Consider the following 15,775-nt stretch of genomic DNA (forward strand, 5'->3'; position numbering starts at 1 on the left):
TTGTAATTAGTTTTCCATAACTATGATTAAACGAAAGAGAACTCAATTGAATTTTTTTTAGAGATCTAATTAAAAATAATAATCAAAAACCTAATTGAAAATTTGATAAAAGTATACAAATTCATAGATCAATTAAACAAAAAATATATCATAAAAACATGATTGTTATCTTGTTGAATAAATAAATAATATAGAAATCATAAAAAAACTTAAAAAAAAGTTTTAAACAACACAATTTTACACATTTCAATAAAAATCTTTCTCTAATTAGTTTCTTAATTAATGTGATAGTGGTTAACATTTGTCAAATAATAATTATGTAACATTATCATTTTTTATGGTATTAATTATTTGCTAAGAAAGCAAGAATCTTAATAAATAAATAAATAAACTTTCACATGTAAGCATTAATTACTTTCTTGAGTTAAACGCCACAACAAGATGGAAAAGGGAATTAAAAAAGGTACAAAAAAAGAAGAAAGCCAGCAATAAAGAAAGAAACGAGGCAGCAGCACGTGTACGTTGGATTTCAATTGAAGAGTGACGTGACACCAGCGACGATACATTGTTGAGTTTGAGTTTGAGTGAGTTCGGTTCCTTCCTTATTCCTTTCCTCCTTCTGTCTTCACCACCACCTCACTACACACGCTTCTCTCTTTTGCTTCACAACCAGGTTTTGTCTTTCTCTTTAGTTCTCTATTATTTATCTTACTTAGGTGTATGTATGTATGATCTATTGATCTTAGTTTGAAAATTATGGACATAGAATTAGCAAATAGGCATGCTCCACTCTGAATTCTCAAAGTAATAGCGTTTCTGGGTTGTTCTTGTTTTTGCATTTACGGGTGTTGGCTGGATTGTGTTTGTACGTTTGTATATATGGAATATAATACCGGCATTAGAAATGAAGCAGTGCAAGTGGATGATATTCTAACTTTTCAAACTACAGAAATTCATGTTTTTTTTTTCTTGTTTTTTTTTATTGGAAAATGTTAGTTTGTTAGTTTTGTTAAAAATGCTAGTTGGGGGATTCGAAAGTCGCGAACCCTCCTTTCTCCCTTCACCCTGCCCCTACCACTAGGCCAACCTTATATCTTTTACAGAAATTCATGTATCCTGGAATTGAAATAGCATTCACTTGTGTCTAAAATAAAAAATGGAGATACAAGGTTGGTTAGGTGATTAAGAAAGAAGGGAAGGGGGAAAGATAGCGGATTTGATCCCCTGCTAACAAAAACTAACAATTAACATTTGCTATTAAAAAAAACGGGATAAAAAATAGAAGTATTGGATGGAATGGAATGGAATGAAATACATTTAATTAGAGATTCTATTCCATTTTTTTAGGTGTACAATAGTGGCAATGGAGTTTAAACCTAAGACCTAGAGCAAACTACTCAAATCCCTCACCACTAAACCGACTCTAGTGGGTCATTCTATTCCATTTCATCCCATCTAAAACAGATTCAAAGAATGGCAATTAATGTTATTCCATTTCGTCCCTTTCTGCCAATTCAAACATAGCCCTAAAGAATTCCAGTAAAATCCAACCAAATACACCAAGAAGCAGGTATCTAGCACATTGATGCCAGTTCTGTCCCCGTTGCTTTTCCCAAAACTTATAGGGTGGACTAATGCATGAGAGGCTCTCACCTCTAATAGATGTGCACAGCTTTATCCCTACAAGTAGGGAGACTATTTTGAGGATTTGAACCCATGACTTCCAAGTCACAAGGCAACAACTTTATTGTTGTGCCAAGGCTCAGTCTCACTTTTCCCAGAACTTATATATTGAACAAATTTATCCCATGCTTGGAGGGAAAATTCAAGGCTCACAAAAATGTTAAATTCAAATGTTTCTATATACATAATATAAACATCAGGCGAAGCTCCTTTAAATGGTCTGCACAGACCTGCAATAGGTCATAGTATTAATCCAGTGAGTGCTACAGTTTGAATGAAGAAGGGTTTGATCTTAGAGGGAATCTCTTGCCTTTCAGGGATGAATGGAAAAAAAGAAATTTACCACTACATAGCCAAAAGTAACACGAGGCCAAAACCCTTCTACCCATTGATGAAGAAATTGATCTGATAAATGATGCAAGAAAAGAACCTGGGTTAGAAATTTTCCAGCAAAAAGATTCGAGGAGCACTAGAACACATGAAGTGTAAAATATACCTTTGAATCTTGTTATTTAGAGGAAATCAGGAAATACAATATAGACACAAGAAATCTGAGGAAGAAATATATTCTACCCACAGTTTCTCACAAACTTTATGCAAGAATTTATCACCTAACTTTAATCCAAACAAGTGAAGTTGTATACTTGAGGGTTGGATTTTTATTAGATTGAGGAATTTTCAATTACTTCATGCTTATAAAATCACCTATTTTGTAGGATACCATACTTGTCATTGTTACCATATGCTGGAGCTGAAGTAGTGCCCTTTCTATACGACTGTAGGTTAGTTGCTATCTTGGATATCTTAATTGTCAACAGTTTTCACTTTGCACATCATATATGCTAAATACAAAGGACCTTTATGTTGATACTGTTCCAGCTATTAATGGTATATTAATATATTATTCTTGCAGGTCCTACCATTAAGGGGTTCAGTTTGTTTGATTTCTAGCCTACAGTGGTGTTATTGGGTGTAAAAGTCAATCTGCTGGTTTAGAACCCAGTTTCTACAATGATTCTATCCGCCCTTTTAACTTCCGTTGGAATTAATCTTGGCCTCTGTTTTTTGTTTTTCACCCTATATTCCATATTGAGAAAGCAGCCTGGTAATATCACTGTCTATGCACCACGCTTAGTTGTTGAAGGAAAAGTTAAAGAGGGTGGTCATTTTAACTTGGAAAGGTTGTTACCTAATGCTGGTTGGGTGAGACAAGCATGGCAGCCTTCTGAGGAAGATTTTTTATCAAATTCAGGCTTAGATGCTTTCGTCTTCATGCGCATATTTATCTTCAGGTGACGTAAAATGCTTGATTGATTCTAAGCATGTATCATGACATTTCTTATCAAACTGAATTCTACTAGCTAACTTAGGCTTTTTGAGGTTTTAATCATTTTGATGGAAATTCCTGCATTACATGTGTCAAAGGTCAATGTTAGGCTTAAGTTTATATATTTTTTATGCATATGTAAATGTGCTTAGATGATTTCTGCATCAGAAGAGGATTTTCTATATTACATTATTATTGGTTTTACACTGTTGTATATTCAATTCAATTATCTCTATTATTTTTTTTTCCACCTTATTGACACCAAGTTTTACTGCTTGTATATTTGATTCAAGTGAATTTTAATGTTTTCAAAATGATACAACATATTCATTTGTAACCAACTACTACTTTAAGTGACAGCTAATTTTTATCTTATTGGCAAGACAAGCATTTGTTCATTACAATTTCTATCTGCATTGCTGTAAAATAAGTACAAGTCTTTCTCTTTTCTGTGACCTTGTTCTGTTTATTTGAAGGACATTTTTTATTTGTTTCAGCTTATCCTTTTCCCTCTTTTTATGGTATTGTACAGTTTAAAAGTATTTTCTTTTGGTGGAATCATTGGCACGTTCATTCTTCTTCCAATTAATTATATGGGGAGTCAGCTTAGTGATGATTCAGATTTTCAGCACAAGTCTTTGGACTCATTCAGTATTTCTAATGTCAACAATGGTTCAAACAGGTGAATGTTATGAATCTAGATGATCTTAACTGTTAGGTATTATTTATTATTTATTCATGATGCAGAACAATACATATGTATCAAATTTTGATATGTGGGTAGGTTTCAATTTCTCTAATTGCTTACCTGGTTTCATTTGTGAGGAGTTACCAATGAAACCCAGTCCTGTGACATTTTTTAAGGTCTTTTAAGTCAATTAAATCCAAGTATGCTCACATTTCACACACTTCGTCTGACTTGCATGGCCCTGGCAGGATCTCCAGTGCTCACAGAGCAAAGTGAAAATGACTGAGTTGAGTCCATATAGTAGTTACAATGTTGATGTTAGCTTTAGAGGGAAAAAATTCCAAAACCCAATCTTTAAAGTTTGTACAATTCAAATTTTTTACAAGAAATCATATTGATCAGCATAATGTTTATGCACAACAAAACATTTTAAACAAATTACAATTTATTTAACTTTTCTGTACCTCTTTTTCCAATTTTTTTTTACACCTCTATAACTAATAGCTGGGTCTGGAAGTGAAAAATTATAGTTATTCCATGCATCAAAATGAAAAAGCCAATTCTAAGCTCCTATATTGACCAGGCATTTCAATAGTGTTAGGGTTATGTAATTTCAGGTATCATTTATGGTTTCTATTTCATTTTCAATTCTCAAAGTCGATATATTGTAACATTCTGCATATTAGATAGCCCACCTAGGGGTGGTGATTTCTATTTAGTTCTATAAAATTGTTTGAGTTAATGACTTCTGATTGTTGGATATTCTCTCAAGTTGACATCTTGTTCAGTATTATTGATTTATAATTTTAAAAGATAACATTGTTTTAAATTCAAATCTTCATCAGATCTCTCCATTGTCTCCCTTGAAAGAGACAGGAAGTTTTGTCTAGATTAAGAAGCCTGAATTTTCATTGTCATGCATTTATTTTGTAAAGTTCTGGTTTTTAAATAAGTCATTTCTTCACCAAAATATGCAAGTTTATCTAGATACTTAAGGAAATTTTATGTGCTCATTTACTGTTGTGAATACGCAACATGTTTGAATGGAAGATGTGTTTCATGATGTTATTTTTATGTGTTGCTTTCTACTTTTAGTTTTTATCTAAAATTAAAACTTGGAAATTCTGATACCTAGTTTTGGCCTTTATCCAGGTTATGGGTCCATTTTTCTGCTGCATATATTTTCACTGGAATTGTTTGCTATCTTCTTTATTATGTAAGTTTTATTGTTCAAGCTAGCTTTCAAAATGCTGTCCTTCTTTTATAAAGTTAGGGATAGACTTTCATGTTTACTATTAAATATTAATTCCATATGCAGGAGTATTTGTACCTTTCATCAAAAAGAATTACTTATTTCTATTCATCCAAGCCTCAGCCTCAGCAGTTTACCTTATTAGTTCGTGGTATTCCTGTTCTTCCGGGAAGTACATGTCATGATACTGTTGAGCGTTTTTTCCAAGAGTATCACCCTTCTACGTATCTCTCACATTCGGTGGTCCGTCGAACCAACAAATTACAAAGTCTTGTTGTAAGTGTTTTTCTGGAGCTCCAACTGATTCAATCTCTTTCCCTCGACAGTTTCTTAACTTTCATTCTAAATTATTCCCATGTAATGCCTCACTTTGTTCTTGAGGGAAGAGTATATCTTCCGAGTATTTGCATGTCAAGTGTGAAACATTGATATTTTACCCTGTTAATAAAGAATTCATTAAGAGAGAAGAATTACAATGAAAGAGGATTAGGGAAAGAGAGCAAACCAGTCCTAGACAAAGAAACTCCCTCAGAGAGAGAACCCATGAACTGAATCCTAGAGTCTAAGGAAACTAGCCTATCCTATAAGCATTGGTCTTTTGCTCCAACATACCTGCAAGGGGAGCAAAATTCCAAAAGCATCATGTTAGATTAAATAATAGGACGACATTCCATAGATTACTGTCTATCATGTTAGAATAAATACTGTCATGTATTCATGGTCCAACAACTACATATTTTTTTCTACTTTCAACTTAATTTTTTTTTCCTGGGTACAATCCTACTTGTTTTATATAGTGTTTTGCATGTGACAAATCTATATCTTAATGTACTAGTATTCTTAATGCTTTGTGTAACTACCTTCAATGTGATGTTTTTTCGTACTGAATATTGATAATTAAGTCTTGTAGATTAAAAGCAATTCTTGATTCATTATATAACAACTTAAGCTTTGAGGTTGAAAGGTTCCTTGAAAAGGTAAAATAACCTTCTTGCCAATATTTTGGAGATTAGACAATGTGTGCCTTATTCTTAAAATATTTCAATTGCTGTTGATGGTGAGGTTTTTGGCTTTATTTATGTTTTGATAGCCTTTACTTGAACTGTAATCTTTTTTCTTGAGTTGTTTTACCCCATTGGATGTTTTATTTTCAGTAAATAACCTCTCTTTTCGGAGGGAGGGGAATGGTGGTGCGTTTGGGTTTGACTTGAGCATTATGTATCTTTATGAGTGTTGAAGTTGAACTTCCAAGAAATTTATTCTTGTAACTAAAGTCAGTTCTTTCTTCTAATAATTCCCTCACTTTTGACTAATAAAGTTTTTTTTTTTGAAGAATGATGCAGATAAACTTTACAAAAAGCTTACCCATCTGAAACAAAAAAATGATGCTCCTGAAAGGCAGAGGCGTGATGGGTGTTTGGGACTTTTTGGCCGTAAAGTTGATACTTTAGATCACTATGAAAGGAGTTTGGGTGATATTGAAGATAATGTGAGAATGGAACAGTCCTCACTAGAAGCGAAGGTAACTATCTTGTATAGGCATTAATAACCTCTACATTACTGGAATTATGAGAAAATAACTATGTTTCCTCTCAAGTCTAAAGTTGTTTAATGTCTGGTTTGGGTTGCATGCTGTCTAATAACAAACTAAAATATTTGAATTAAACCAAATTGGCTCACACTGCAGATTTAACCTAAATTGTGCTATTAAGATTTGGTTTTGTTCATTATTGGCAATCTGGTTAATAATGATAAAACGTGGTGACAGGCAGCAAAACATTTGTAGAAATACATCTTCATATACCAACTCTATTTCAAATTAGATTGGAGAAAGAAATTATGCATGGGAAAGAAACTCAAATGAAATTGTTTCCAGAATTGTCAACCATTAACTATGTGCTCAAGTGAAAAACATTTTGATTTGTTAGATAAAAGAATATAATATACCCATTTATTATTCAACACCAAACATAAACAACAAATATATTATCAGATTAACTATTGTAATAATGAATTTGTTTAGAACAGCACTAGCTCCTTTAAACTATATGTTGATTACTAGATTTGGATCATGAAAAGTTGTGTTGTGCTCATGGATATTCTTTCGTACAATAGATATTATTTGTTAATAGTTAGGTTTACTATGGGTCTTATGGTGATGTCTAATACATCAACTTATTCTGTAATCACTTTCAACTTAAAGGAACTTCAAGCTGCCTTCGTCTCATTTAAGACACGATTTGGTGCTGCAATAGCTTTACACATTCAAGAAAGTGTCAATCCCACGGAATGGATTACTGAGAAAGCTCCTGAGCCTCATGATGTTTATTGGCCTTTCTTTACCGTTTCATTTATTAAAAGATGGATCAGCAAGCTGGTAGTTTATGTTGCATGTGCTTTTATTACAGTTTTGTTTTTGATACCAGTTGCAATAGTACAAGGTCTTACCCATCTGGATCAATTGGAAATGTGGTTCCCGTTTTTGAAAGGCATACTAAGACTGTAAGTGGGAAATCATACCTTAATTTTATCTTTCTCTATAAGCACATACTTTGAAAGACTGGAGTCATAATGTAATACAGTACACTTGCATGCAGACTTCCCTTCTCTATTTCATTGAAATATCGTGTTATATGCCATTTGATTTTCTGATGTAAAGCTTGTGTTTCCAGCTTTTGAAATTTGTATTTTTCCTCTTTATTATTCTGAATATTCTTTTTGGGTACAGCCATTATTTAGAATATAGTTTTTTTTTTACTAAATTCCTTTGTAATTTTAAACAGATTCATATTTTCATTGCATGGGTCATGTTATTTAATCTCATAGAGTGCATTCTTATTTTTAATGTGCTAACATATTTTCACCTTTCATTTCTAGTAGACTATCTAAGTTATTTGAATGAAGAAGGACTAGCTATATTCTTAGAATGTGGTTTTGAGCCTAACTCAACTCTAAAAGCTAGCTCATAGGGTGAGGGTTGTGCCCTCCACTTATATAGTCTATCTTGGTACTATCTCTAGCCAATGTGAGACTTGAATTTTTCCCAATACACCACCCCTCTCTCACGTCCAGCACTTTTGGGCTTGGTGCATGAATAACATGGTGGGTGACCCTTTGAATGGATCTAGGATAAGCTCTAATGCCATCTTAGAATGTGGTTTTGGGTTTAACTCAACTCCAAAAGTTAGCTCATAGGGTGAGGGTTGCCCTCCACTTATATACTCTATTTTGACACTATCTCTAACCAATGTGGAACTTGGGTTTTTTCCAATATTTTAGTTGCCAATTTTTCTTTCATTTCCTTGTGCCTTTTTTCTTGAATTGATTATTGTATTTTAGCACTTTAGGCAATCTCCATTTAGTAGTTCTCTGTTCCTTCCCTGCTTTTCAATACTGAGAAATTAATTAAATTCTTGCTGGCTAACAGTTGGTTTCCTTTGAATAATCATAAACTAAATGATTTACAATTTCAGTCAAATATTAAGCATAACATATTAACTATTTTAGTTCAGCAAGGATCCCTGTCTTTGGTGATGTGATGTTACACAACATTTTAAGCTAGAGGCATAATGCCTGCTGTGATTTCTGAGGGAATTTCAATTATTGCATAGAAAGCTTTATAGAATCAAATCCATGTGTAGACCAGACATTTGAAATGAAGTTGAAGAATGACTGTTTTTGAATTGAGATCATGTGACAGTTGTGGTGTGAGGTGTTTTTTCTTTTGGGGGGGGGGGGGGGGTTGTGGATCTTTTGTCTTCTTGACTCAGGTTTTTCCTTCTACTCAGTGTAGAGGGTTTTTGAATTATGTTCTCTTTGCTGCTCTGTGGTGTATTTACCTTGAGCACATGAGAATTCTGTAAGAGTTTTACTGCACATCTTCTCTGGGATAGATTTGTTTGTGTATCCTCTTTTTGTCTTCTGCTTTTTCCAGTTTGTTTCTTCATCTGATATGCAGAGTTATTGGAGAATGTTAAGAGATAAAAACCATTCATGAGCTTGCACTTGACAGCTTAAAATTTTCATTAAAATGGATCTTGATATGTTATCACCTTTATGACATTTGTTGAAGACTTCAAACCTTGTTGTTCCTGTTCTCATAAAGTAAACCAAGTTATTCATACTACCTTGCATAGATGCTTACCCAGAGAATTGGCTCATTTATCTTTTCTTTGCATCCTTTAATCCTATATAGAAATCCTTAATACCCAATATATTTGCACAAATCTGCATCATTTGGCTTTCTGGGAATACATGGTTTTCTTTTCTTTTCTTAAACAGTTGACTTTGTGATTGTGTGAAAAGAGTATTGCTTTGTTGTAGCACCAACTATTTCAATGTCGTGGATTTTCATCTGAAGTTTCCCAATATTTGTTTTCAGGTCAATTGTGAGCCAAGTTATAACAGGATACCTTCCCAGTTTGATTCTTCAGTTGTTTCTGTCATTTGTTCCACCTACTATGATTATGCTTTCATCCTTGCAAGGATACATTTCATGGAGTCAAATACAAAAAAGTGCATGCACTAAAGTATTGTGGTTTACCATTTGGAACATTTTCTTTGCAAATGTCCTATCAGGGTCAGCTCTCTATCGAGTAAATGTCTTTCTTGAGCCAAAAGAGATTCCCAGAATACTAGCGGAAGCTGTACCATCCCAGGTGAGAATAGTTATTAATTGTCATCCCCATGAGACAATTGCATAAATTTCACAAAGTTATCCAATATTATATATAGAGGGAGACTGAGTTTTCAGTGATTTTATTTCTTAATTTTATTCTATTTTCTGTTTTTAATTTGCCTTAACCTAAAAGCCTAGCTTTAAAAATGATGTTTCATATAATTTCTTTATGCATTATATAGTACGGTAATACCTTTTTAAGGTATAACAGATAAATCATTTTTATCATAATTTGCAAGTTTCATGGTTGAGAACTGGCATTTTGTCTCAGAAGTGCAAATCTGTAGTTTATATGCACCTTGTAACTTGTCTCTGACTGTTTAATCCGTTTTTCCTGGAACTTTAACACTATTTAAAACAGGTTTTAATGGGGTGTTTCAAAATAGAGGAAATCATTGATGCTGAAATTTTAGGGATTAGATGGAAATGGGAAAAGAGAATATATTTCACTAATAAGATTGAATAATTGAGATACATAAGACTGTCTGTATATTATAGGGCCTGGAATAATTTAGAGAAGAATTTGGAGAGCCAAAGAGAGGTGTTGGGACATCATGTGTTACACAGGCCTAAGACTTGGAACTTGGAAGGTTTATACTAGAAGCAATAGAGGGTGATGCTGTTAGTGGCTGAGCTGGCAGCGAGAGAAACATAGGGGGAGAGTTAGTTACATGAGTATGGAGCGGTTATTAGAGGATGGGGGAAGAGTAGTGGGATCATCCTGGTGAAAATTAAGCATGTTAGAGGGTTGTAGCTCTCTATAGGAGCATATCTCTGTGGCAGTAGGAGGATTTCTCTGCTGTAATTTCCTTGTTTACAGAAATAAAACTGTTTTTTTTCTTCATTTTTTGATTGATTACTGTGTTATTGCCTATACTTTTTCTGGCTTGCATCAGTATAACCCTATTTATAGTAATAATCTAGGTCATGTTCAAGCATAGTACAAGCCGAAACTATTGACACTGTATAACTCTAATATTTAACATACCACTTCAAACCTTAGCTTACTAATCCCATAGCTTGATACAAATAAAACACTTATACAAAAAAAATACAACTTAAGTCATAATTGACTCCACAAACCTTGGGATTAACAAATATGACTTGAAACACAATACTGAAGAATACAGGCACCCCTTGGCACTTGAAACTTGAGAGACAGCACAACAAGCATGTGGACAAACAGAGTGATGCGCAGCCTAGAAAAAAATGTTACTGTGAAAGAGTAGCAGCAGTAAAGGGACTAGAATCACTAGACTGTGCAGATGCTGCTAGAATTTGATGGCTAGAGGAGCAAAGTGGATCTCAGCGTGTTGAGAGAATACTTTTTTAGTGAGACGATGAATTGTTCTTTAATTGCTGATATGCTATGAGGAAAACTTCACATGCTCTGATCTTTTGGGGATCTTCTATTGTCTTTATTGAGCTGATTTGTCTTTTCTGCATTACCATTTGGTTGTATAGTTCATTAACATAGTATTGATCAAGCAGTGAGATGTGCTTCCATGTGCACTAAATGTATTTTCCAATATACTTTAAAAAATAATGAGTTTCGTGAAGTTTTTCTGTTTGTATTTATTCCAAAGGAATTCATTAAGAAAGAAAGAGAAACAAGAGTAAGATGACGAAAGAATAATATATTATATATCATCTCAAAGGAGCAGCCTTGTCCTTCTACATGAAAAAATTCTTAGCTGAAATCCAAGAACTTTTTTGTTTTGGATAAAAGAAGAAATCCATTGAGATTTGAGGCGAAGAGAATAAGTAACATAGAGAAAGGAAGATAAGGATCCTCCTAAATAGAAGAACAAAACAGAAAAGAACCAAGAAAAAAAATGTAACAAAGCTTCCCAATCACACAACATATCTATTAGTAAAACCTCATTAAAAATACCATTTAACCCAAATAGAGGCCAAACACCTAATCTTATCCCAAATCGAGTGATGTAGATGTAACAAATAAACCTTAAAAGTATGAGAGTTTCACTCCAACCAAATGCATGAAATTGTAACATAGAACATAGATAATACATTGTGGGTGGATGAGTATCTATAACTAAACTTTGAAGATATATTTGTGGGAAAAGTTTCTTTTGATAAGTTTAATAAAGGGTTTGGTAGAATTAGGAGACAACAATGTTGAGGCAAAGTGCTGTTTATTGAGTCATCTGGTGTATTTTGTTAGAGTGGAATGCCCCTGGGTGATTAATATTAAAGAGTAGTGTTGTGAAGGAGTGGTGAAAAAAAACCCTTTTGGTGAGTGAAATGGAACATGAAAATGTTTTCTCCCAAGCAGTGGGAGGAGCTCAACTCAGGGCTCTAGCCTTGTTGTCCAAGGCCATCACTTTTCCCCTGCATATATGAATGGAATATGATTGTGCTTATGGCTTCTTTCTGTTCTATATATGGTTGCTTTGAGAGAGTTGCTTGCATTTTTTTGCCTGTTTGGCTTTTTTTTGGAGGACATCTTTATCTCCTAATTTAGCCTTTTCCCCTTTTTCTCTCTATTATATATTTTTTATTTATTTCTAAAAACACTTTACAAGAAATCACATCTTTTATGATGATTATAAGATATTATTCTACAAATTTGAGGACATGAAGTTCATTTTTTTAATATTTTATATATTTGGTGCAGGCATCCTTCTTCATAGCTTATGTTGTGACTTCTGGATGGACCGCTATAGCATCAGAACTCTTTCGATTGACTACACTTCTTTCCAATTTTATAAGTAGAACTTTTTGTAGAAATAATGATGATGATTTTGAGCCCCCTTTAATTCCTTACCATAGCGAAATTCCCAGGATTCGTCTCTTTGGTGTTCTTGGTGTAACATACTTCATACTTGCTCCACTGATACTGCCATTTCTCTTGATCTACTTTTGTTTGGGATACATCATTTTCCGCAATCAGGTTTGCAATTTGCATATTGCTTCTTTTCCCTTCAGAGTACATGCAATTCTGTTCCTTTTTTTGTTGTATGATATGCATTTATATGATGTATTTCTAAGACAATTGGAAATCAGATTACCTGTTTGTTAAAAGTGCACGCTGGGAATTCCCACTTAAAATTGAAAAAAAATAAGACAAAGGATATAATATTGATTGAATTGTTAATATGTTCGCCATAAAGGCTCACTTGCTGTAGTAGTTCACAACTGCTTTTTATACTTATGGGAGGAGGATGGCGGCAAAAAGTTTAAATAGAACATCTTGAACTTGTACATGATTGTGGCTTTCAGTCTCCCCGTTGGTTGTTCTTTCTCTAGGCCATTGTACAATATTCTCTTCAGTGTAAAAACTAATATTTCTTAATTAGATAAATGGTTAATTTACTCTTTTTTGCTGTTGCAAAACTGAGAGAAGATGATATTGTAGAATAGAACAATGCGTTCCTAAAATTTATCTTTTGCAATTGATATTGGTTTGTAGATTCTATTAAATGATAGTCTTCCAGGGGAAAATCATTTTATGGATAGTGCTCTCAGCTCTGTGTTTTAACCAACAATTTTATTTGCAACTTTCCCTACCCTTACTATCTTCACTTCTGCATAAAGGGGAAAAAATTGGTGATCATATTTCCATCTGATGCTTATAGTTTCATCCATAAAATCAAATTAACTTAATTTTATTTGGAGTTCTCTCTGATATGACTTTAGAGGTGTAAAAGGGTCAGTTGATGGCCATCTAGAGATGAAACTTGGAAGCAGGAGTTCATGGTGTCTTGAATAAATGGTTGATATTATTTATTTCATTTTTATTCCTAATTTTAGTGATGTCTTAAATATCTTTTGGTGACAGCTGTTGAAAGTTTATGTGCCAAAGTATGAGACTGGAGGAAAGTTTTGGCCTACAGTGCACAGCTCCACAATTTTTTCATTGATACTGATGCATATAATAGCTATTGGTATTTTTGGTTTGAAGAAGCTTCCTCTAGCATCCATATTGATTCTTCCTCTTCCAATTCTCACACTTCTATTCAATGAGTATTGCCAGAAACGGTTCTTCCCTATATTCAAGAATTATTCTGCTGAGGTATGTTAATGGTTGATAAGTAATGCTGATTTATCTGATTCTTGATTATGATCCTATAACCTATATGCTTTCCAAATGCCCATAAATTGTTGTGATTATTGAGAATTGTCTGGCTTTGTCCCTAAAGAGACATTACAGGAAGCTAATTTCAGAGGCCTTTGATATCACTAATAAATATTTACTTTCCATGATTGTCTTGGATCGTGGCTCATATTGAAACTTGAATGTAGTTCTCTTAGAAAAACCTTTCTTGCTACTTAGTTGGGAACTTGGGTTTCTGTTAGGTAACCCCCATCAGTAGTTAGTTACACCACATTAGTTAGTTACCCATTAGTAGTTAGTTACAACTTACAATATATCAGTTAGTCTGAATTAGTTAGGTTAGTAGGCTAAAATAATTTTAATAAGGCATGTTGCGTATAAATAAAAAGAGATGTTGAGATATATGTTATCATTTGAGAAGGGTTAGACTCTTAGTGAGTGGGGAGAGTCCTGGTCTCTCGAATATCCAGGGAAATCATTCATTTCGTATCTTCTACTCTAGCCAAAGGCTGCTACCACATTGGCTCAGAAATTGGGATTTTGGGAATTTGGGTTCATCAATAAAAGTTTCTTTCCTTTGGATTCTGAACCAGTTCTATCAATTTCCTGTTTGCTACTCAGTAGTTGACTATCAACAAAATTACTGTCATTTAACAATTACAGAATGCAGATAAGTTGGTTCCAGACGTGGGTGAATATCAGAACAATGTAAGATAGGAAAATGCTTTTTTGCATGAAGTTGTGTTGCCTGGAACTCCTGATTTTGGTCAAAACTCTCGTGTTTTATAATTTTTCTTTTTTAATTTAATCAGTCCAATAATATTTAAACAAGTGGATTCATATTGTTTCATTCAAAAACTATTTCGTACTATATAACATTATTTTTTAAGATATAAGGATTATTAGTTTTATTTTCAGTAAGCTTGAGAGCCTATAGTCCATCTTTTCAATTGTTATTATGACTTTTTAAGGCAAGAATATAAGTTGATTTAAACTTATGTAAGAAGTTTGATTCATTTTATTTTCTTCTCCTATAAATGCTTGCTAAGAAGTTAATCCAAAACTATCTCTTAATTATTTATATAAGTTGGAGTATTAAGTTATTATATTATAATATCACAACCGGCCATGGATCAGTGCTCAGTATATTGTTAGCTGTCTTTCCCTTTCTTTTACTGTTTTCCCCTACCCTACCCTTATAATTCCAACAGAAATAACACACTTGTAATAAAATTATGATATTTTGCCTGAACATATCATACTCGACAATGATCTTGATATGGAATTTGTTATAATTTTTCTGTACAAGATATCTCAGTGGTAAAACTTGAGTATGTTGATTTCATTACTATCTGGGAAATGGCTAGATTTGATTGTTTGAATTCACCTTAGCTCTCATGTCAGCGCCAATGGTGTGCCTTTTCTTGTTAGGTTGGTTTCATTTGAACTATGTTAACCCTGACAATTTCTGAGCTTGCACTGTACTATGAAAAACATGCTCATATATATTTTTTTTGACGTTTTCCTCGGCTTGAATGTGGAATTATTGCTCCTTATTCTGTTTTTCAATTGAGTTATCGCCCTTTTCCCCTTTTGTATTCTTATGGATGAATATCTTCCCATGTGCAGTGTTTGATTAAGAAGGACAGAGCAGACCAAAACGAGCATAATATGTCTGAATTTTATGACAAGTTGGCCAATGCATACAATGATCCAGCTCTGATGCGAGTGAAATATTCTGAAAGGTCTGATAGTCACAGATCTCCACTTCTTCATAGTTCTGAATAGTTCATAGCTACATTTGTATGGCCTTGGCTGCAACTGTATATAAGGCAATGTATTTTCACTTTGACCGCACTGATTTGGTTGTCCTTGATGAAGCATGTCTGTTGTTTTCTTGTAAATTGTTAGAATTGATAATGTGTTTGTAACGAGTGTGGAAACTTGTAACATTAGTATAAGTCATTGCAAGGCCTTGTTTGTGAGCACTAGCATTCATTGTGAAAAGAAATATAGTAACTGACTAAAAGTGTAATAGGTAGGGTCTGATAAAAAGGCAAAATTTTCTC

At 33.5% G+C, this 15,775-nt stretch overlaps 1 protein-coding gene across 2 annotated transcripts; it reads left to right on the top strand.

Annotated features, from left to right (window-relative positions):
• Window positions 1-497: 497 nt before the first annotated feature.
• On the top strand, window positions 498-15,775 carry LOC114400522 (CSC1-like protein HYP1). Of its 2 annotated transcripts, none has more exons than XM_028363008.1 (11): window positions 498-584; window positions 2,400-2,465; window positions 2,597-2,975; window positions 3,543-3,692; window positions 4,851-4,914; window positions 5,017-5,226; window positions 6,284-6,472; window positions 7,154-7,452; window positions 9,332-9,608; window positions 12,267-13,664; window positions 15,336-15,775. In XM_028363008.1, exons 3-10 carry the CDS (start codon window positions 2,695-2,697, stop codon window positions 12,669-12,671), a joined length of 1,875 nt encoding a protein of 624 aa, XP_028218809.1. In that variant the 5' UTR covers window positions 498-584; window positions 2,400-2,465; window positions 2,597-2,694; the 3' UTR covers window positions 12,672-13,664; window positions 15,336-15,775. The 2 variants fall into 2 exon arrangements, with proteins under 2 accessions (XP_028218809.1, XP_028218808.1); XM_028363007.1 differs by having other exon boundaries at window positions 517-673.

This window comes from Glycine soja, chromosome 19 (assembly GCF_004193775.1).
Source record: "Glycine soja cultivar W05 chromosome 19, ASM419377v2, whole genome shotgun sequence".
Classification (NCBI taxonomy): Eukaryota; Viridiplantae; Streptophyta; class Magnoliopsida; order Fabales; family Fabaceae; genus Glycine; species Glycine soja.